This window comes from Drosophila yakuba, chromosome 2L (assembly GCF_016746365.2).
Source record: "Drosophila yakuba strain Tai18E2 chromosome 2L, Prin_Dyak_Tai18E2_2.1, whole genome shotgun sequence".
NCBI lineage: Eukaryota > Metazoa > Arthropoda > Insecta > Diptera > Drosophilidae > Drosophila > Drosophila yakuba.
The window spans coordinates 8,164,106-8,170,105 of NC_052527.2; the positions used below are offsets into that span (position 1 = coordinate 8,164,106).

Here is a 6,000-nt window from a genome sequence, read left to right on the forward strand (position 1 = left end):
ATCAGTTTACATTTTACACGCAATTGTTCCATCAATTATTGAAAGCAAACTGCAAATATTTATTTTAATGAACGGCTCTTTAACATTTCACTTCAGTCAGTTATTTTAAAAACAATACGATAATTGCATGCATAGATATAAAAATACGTTGTCCTATTCTCTTCGTTTTGTGCATACAAATTTAATATAATTGAATTTCATAGCATTGTGCCATTTACATAATAATAAAAATATTTATTTTATTTTCCGAAATGTTGACTTTTGTTCAATTTCACCCCAATGCGCTTTATTTTACCATAGTATTTTCCCAGCTTTTGTACTCCTCCTTGGCTTATTATGCCAACAGCGGCGTCTAGCTCGGATATTCCATCTGAGATATTTTTAATACGAGTTCGCTTTACACAATGGTGTGAATATTTAAATTGAATAAATGGCAAATTGGATGCCAAAAGGGGCGTGCCCGGGGGCGGGGCTCACGTGTCGCCGGGTATTTGCATTTGGCTCAGTTCTACGACTCTTTTAACGCCACCATACTCCTCCCGACTCCTCCTCAGTAAACCATTCCAAATCCCTGCTCCGGTTGCTCCGGCATACAGAGCATACAGGGCATACAATGCATACATCTGTCTTGAGCTCCTTCTCGGCGTATTATTTCGTTGCATTCTGTGCACTGAAAGGACCAGTCGTGTAGAGGCATAAATGAAGGGATTTTCCGGTGTTCAGAGGGAAGATACTAGCATTTTATATTTAACTAGATAGCGCATATTCCAAAAATAGCTACCAGAACTGCATTTATTGATCCTAAATCATGGTGTCTGTTTATTTTTAATCTCTTTTTATCATAACCAGCTTAAACTGTTTCTGAGTGGTATTTGCGGGGTGTTTGGTACAAACTTTTGTGGCAACCCTACCTAGCCCACTGTCGTATTCGCATTTGTGCCAGGCAAACTCATTCAAGTGGCATTATAAACTAAGTTAAATCGACAATTTCTCCCGTACCTTATTGCTTGTTTGTTTGCATTCGCTTGTCGCAGCAAATCGAAGTTCTTTCTTGGCCCCTTTTGTGAATGCGTTACCTGAAGGGAAGTGACCTCATCCATATCACATATATTTCTTAGGGGATGAAGCACTTGTTTAAATTGGCTAGAACATTCCTACGCCGTTGAATATTTTTTAATCATTTTTTATGCTTGCAGGGAAAAGGAGCTGAGAAGCAGGCATGTGTGCCTCTTTAAATGTCAGACAAACTGACAATATATTCTTGCTTCTGCTTTCAGACTAAGAGGGTGCTTGACTTGTCCTAAAGGTTTAGCAGAGCCTGGGCGAAACTCACAAATAGCTTAGAACATATCGATGGCACTTCACTTTGTCGCTCTCAGCAATTAGGAGGCACATTAATCATACGCCGCGTTGTCAATAAACTTGTTGAAGACATGAATCAGCGACAGTTCAACGACATTCGCATTTCGTTCCATGCACTAGAAAAAATAAAGGCGCATTGATAATTATTTATATATTATTTCCATGCTCGATTCTATGTGTTTATGTGGAACTTCCTATAAATATTTTTTTTTAATATTTATTTAAATATTTATTTTGCATCCTAAATACCCATTTTCTGGCAGTGTTTAGCCGCCTCTCCGGAGGTCCTTGTCTTGTTGTTTTGCATTATCTTAATTGTGGTCGTGTAGGTCCTGGCACGTGTACAGAACGCATGTGCGCTGCTATTTTCGTGTGCCCCGGATGAAGTGCAGCTAATGACTTTGTTTGCCATGCGCCGCCTGGCGATGATGGATCGCCGTCGCCAGCTGCCGTGGAAAATTGCCTAATGCCGCGGTGCATTCAGTTCAGTTCAGTTCAGCATTGGACCACCTGCTTTCCGGCTGCCAATCTGGTTTGCTTGTCCAGCGATGACGCACCGCAGCCTGAAGTTTCCTTCGTCCCTACTCCTGCTGCTCCTCGCCATGCTTCTCTGCCTGTTTGCAGGACTTGCGGAGAGTTGTTGCCCCTGCTGTTTGGAAGAGAATTGCAAGGACCTCAACTGCTGCCCCTGGTGTCCAAGCGCGGTGACTTTGGACTGGCAGACGATCTCTTGAAGGATAGAAGACGTTGCACTATGTATACATATTTGATTTAAAGTAGAAAACTTTCATTTATTTCCCGTTTGCATTTCTTCAATGTCTATGATCATCTAAGGCAGGCGATAAAATCGATTGTTTTGGTAATCAGGTTAACTACATGTAAAACACATACTCTCATTGCCAAGGAGTGCTTCATAATTCGCATGCAAGACTCGTCAATTCATTGCTCGAAAAGCAGAAGGCTGACAAAGTGTTTTCCCAATGACTTACTTCGCCCTGCCAGTTTTCGCAGCTCTCCCAGTTTTCCGACTGTTTTCAGTCTGTCGACTGAATGACTGAGTGACGGACTGAGGGACTTCCTGACAGCCAATAAATGTCACTTTGGCCCGGCTGATGCATGAATACATCCGTCGCCTGCCTGCTGTCTCGGTGTCTCCCCGAACAGGACCTGGTAACTCTCCGAAGTGGCAGCTCATAAAGTCCTGCTGTGTCGCCCAGATAATTGACAGCGATGTGACGAAGAAATTGAGGCAGACAGTTGTCTAGATGCAAATTTAAAGGTAAGCAGCTGCAAATGACTCACTTAGAGAGTCGGTCGGATCAAAAGTTTTCATTTCTGGCGCAGACAAAAGTATCAAATCAATAGTGGGCACTACTGGGTGAAATGTGGCATCACCACAAACTTGGCCAAGTCATCGACATGTGGATGAGCCATGACAATAGTCAAATGGCCAGTTCGCTTGCTCTCTAATTGCCAAAAAAACAATCACTAAACAGAGGTCAGCGAAAGTCAAAAGTCTAGACAGCAACTGTTACTTTCCACTCCCACCACCGAGCTGCTCCATAATCTGCTCCATTAGTTGGCGAAAAATGTGAAGATGGACATGGATGTGGAGGTGGATATGGATATAGATATGGATATGGATATGAGCATGGAAAATCTGCAGTAAATTCGATTAACTATGCATGCAAATGGCATTGGGAACACGAGATATGAAATTAATTCGACGTACCATGAAACACACGTCAGGAACTCATTTGGCCAGCAGAGCTCGATGAGATCCGTGTAAGCGTTAAAGCGCCGACATGACTGCTGACAGGAATTCCGCATGGTGTAATCCTCGGTGTGGAATGGCGCAGGATGACGTTGTGATGAAATGGGATGGCTTGGTCGTGCTGCAAACCAAATATTAGCTCTGCAGCTGCACTGTTTTTCAATTAAACTAGCTGAATGCTCCTTCAGTCGTGCATTAAAATGAAAATTTAATCACGCCAACGGCCATGGCTGCGAAATGAATCACATTCGCTGACCTGAACCTGAACCCGAACCCGAACCCCACGACTCGATCCGGTGCAGGAAAAGTGCGAGGCTGGGGCCATGGAGGCGCATACGTATTGTGAGGAAATATGTAATTAAATTTTTCTCCCGTATGTCATGTCTTCGCCTCGGAAACGCTGATGGGTTTTTTATGAAGGCTTTAAGGGGCAGTTGTGGTCCTTCATAGTGTTAGTTAGTAAGATATCTGCATTAATTCCTTTTGAAATTTCGGACATTACTCTTCTTAAAGAAAAGAACAAGATTATAAGTAATATTGAACATCATTTTTATCCATATTTTTCTAGATTTTCTATTTGCGCATTTGTAAAAAGTAGCTATACTTCAAGGAAAAATCAAAGAATATTTTTTTGGGTTTTATTTTGTGTGTGCGATTTAACGCCACGCCTGTTTGCCGTGCGCTCTAATGGGTATCAATTAATCGTTTCCATGCGAGACTTTGGTTACGTGCTCGTTCATTATTTTAAAATGCGCATCACAAGTGTTGGATATATATTTGTTTATCGCTGGCTGCGACTTGCAGCCCGTTTAAAATGGCTGTGGCAAGACTCTGACCACACGCCCACATTTTCATGCCACGTGAAAAGGGAAAAGAGCGCGCACACACGATTTTCCACGCTGATAGAGTGAATGGAAATGAATGAATGAGGAATTTCACTTACCCCCATTCCCAGTCCACATCCACATCCGCATTCATGTCCATGGCTGCCGCTTTCTTATCGCAGCTCTGCGCTGCGCGCTGCATTTATATTTAAATGTATTTAAACGACCGACAATTTGAGAGCATCGCCGTTGTCAGTGGCAGAGCTGCGTGGTCCCAAATACGGACTACGGACTAGTGACTACGGACTCTCCTCTCATTTGTAGTCCGGCGAGGGGCCAAGGAGCCAAGGAGAAGCCCTCCGGATGAAGAAGGATCCGCCCCCAGCTGCAGTCCCATTTGTTTGTGCTCTGCCCGGCTTTGGCTTTCTCTGGGGTTTCTGGGCTCCGGCTGCTTGGGCTGTGATAAAAGTAAATATGTGGCATTGGTTTGCGGCCAGGCGGTTTCATTTAACTCGCTTCGAATTCGGTTGTTGGACTCGCTTATTTTCCGCAGCAAGTGCGTTCTAGCGTAATTTTTAATTAATTCACACTCGACCCGGAACGCGCCCACTAAATTAATATTTCAAAAACATTGCTTTGCTTATGGGAAAGTAGTTTTAAAGAGCCAGTTTCAATAGGAATGCATTAAAGCTTGCCCTACCCAAATCCATATTTGGCAACGTTTCTCCCTGGATAGGTACATCCAGCTTGTAGACAAGTTCGATTAAAATAAAATCACAACACAAGTTGCTCGGATATTTGTTTAGTTCGGTTCGACTTTTTCGAGCACAGCTAATTTTGTCGAAAAGTTTAATACATTGAAAACTAATTTGCGCTCCCAATGGAAAACACGTTTCTGTTCTGCTAACTTTCGACACATTCTCCACCGCTGGCATTGCATTTGAAATGTGAATTTAATAATTTGGCTTGGGTGTTCGGCAGCCAGCTAAACTAATTGCAGAATAAATAGGAAAAATAGTAAATGCCAAACGCTTTCACGAATATAATTAACTTTCTAAAATCAACACAATCTTGACTGCGCCAACTCAAGACAACATCTGTTAATGAGTGCAGTTTGCTGGCAAGTTTGTGGCCCTGCACCCGCAACTTTCACCAAGGAGTCATTGTTCGCAATCCGAGTGCAGCTTCTCACTCGCAATTTACGCAGCTGGCACTTTGCAATCGCTGCTGACGCCCGCTTAGTTAATATTGGCCAAGTTTATGGCAAGTGGAAAAGTTTAGCTCCAGCAGCCACCTCCCATCTCCCAACTCAAGCACCAACTTCCAGATTCCAGATTCTAGATCCCAGTTCCCAGTTCGCAGTTCGCAGCAAGTGGCCGCCAGTGATATGGTTAGCACTATTGATTTACCGTGGCTCAAAGCCATCTTCTGACTAGACCCGCTGACGCTAAAGCCCTGACATCAGACGTCGCGCCGATGTCGCTGTCGCTGGCCATTGCCCCGCTCCCCTCCCTCCAGCTACACCGTGGCCGTCGCCATGTCTGCTGCCAGCAGCAAGCGGAAACGGAAGTCGCAGCAACTGAAGCGGACTCCAAGGACACTCGCACACCGAAGCGCCAATGCCCTGCGCCAGTGGAAGAAGTAGCATCGCAACTTGAGTTTGAGTAAAAAGTAAAGATTGTACATATACTTATTTATTAAAATATATATCCATAGAAGTACCTTAGCTCCGCTGTTCCATTAAAAGTTAATTAAAAAATTATAACTACCCCTTCAACAAAGCCCATATCGCGATTCAGTTATGTTAGGGTAAGCAAAAGCAATCGCTGTACATAGCTCGCAGTTTTTAGCCCGCGTCAGTGGAGTTTTCCTGCCGCTCGCTACTTGCAGGCAAATGCTGGACATTTTTACGGTTTGGCAAGTGTCAACAACACAGTAGCTTGAAAAGAACGAGGGGAAACGCTGTCAGTCCGCTCTAAGACAAACATTTTATTTATGGTTTCCCAGGAAAATCCGAGCGCGAAACCACCACAAATACGA

General features: G+C 43.6%; 1 protein-coding gene across 1 annotated transcript; it reads left to right on the forward strand.

Moving 5' to 3' along the window:
- Positions 1–2,252: 2,252 nt before the first annotated feature.
- LOC120320594 lies at positions 2,253–3,683 on the forward strand. Its single transcript, XM_039370705.2, has one exon. It carries the CDS (start codon positions 3,168–3,170, stop codon positions 3,273–3,275), a length of 108 nt encoding a protein of 35 aa, XP_039226639.1. The 5' UTR covers positions 2,253–3,167; the 3' UTR covers positions 3,276–3,683.
- Positions 3,684–6,000: the final 2,317 nt, after the last annotated feature.

Excerpts from the sequence above, each read along its gene's own strand:
- LOC120320594 (XM_039370705.2), top strand. The coding sequence starts at position 3,168 with ATGACTGCTGACAGGAATTCCGCATGGTGTAATCCTCGGTGTGGAATG.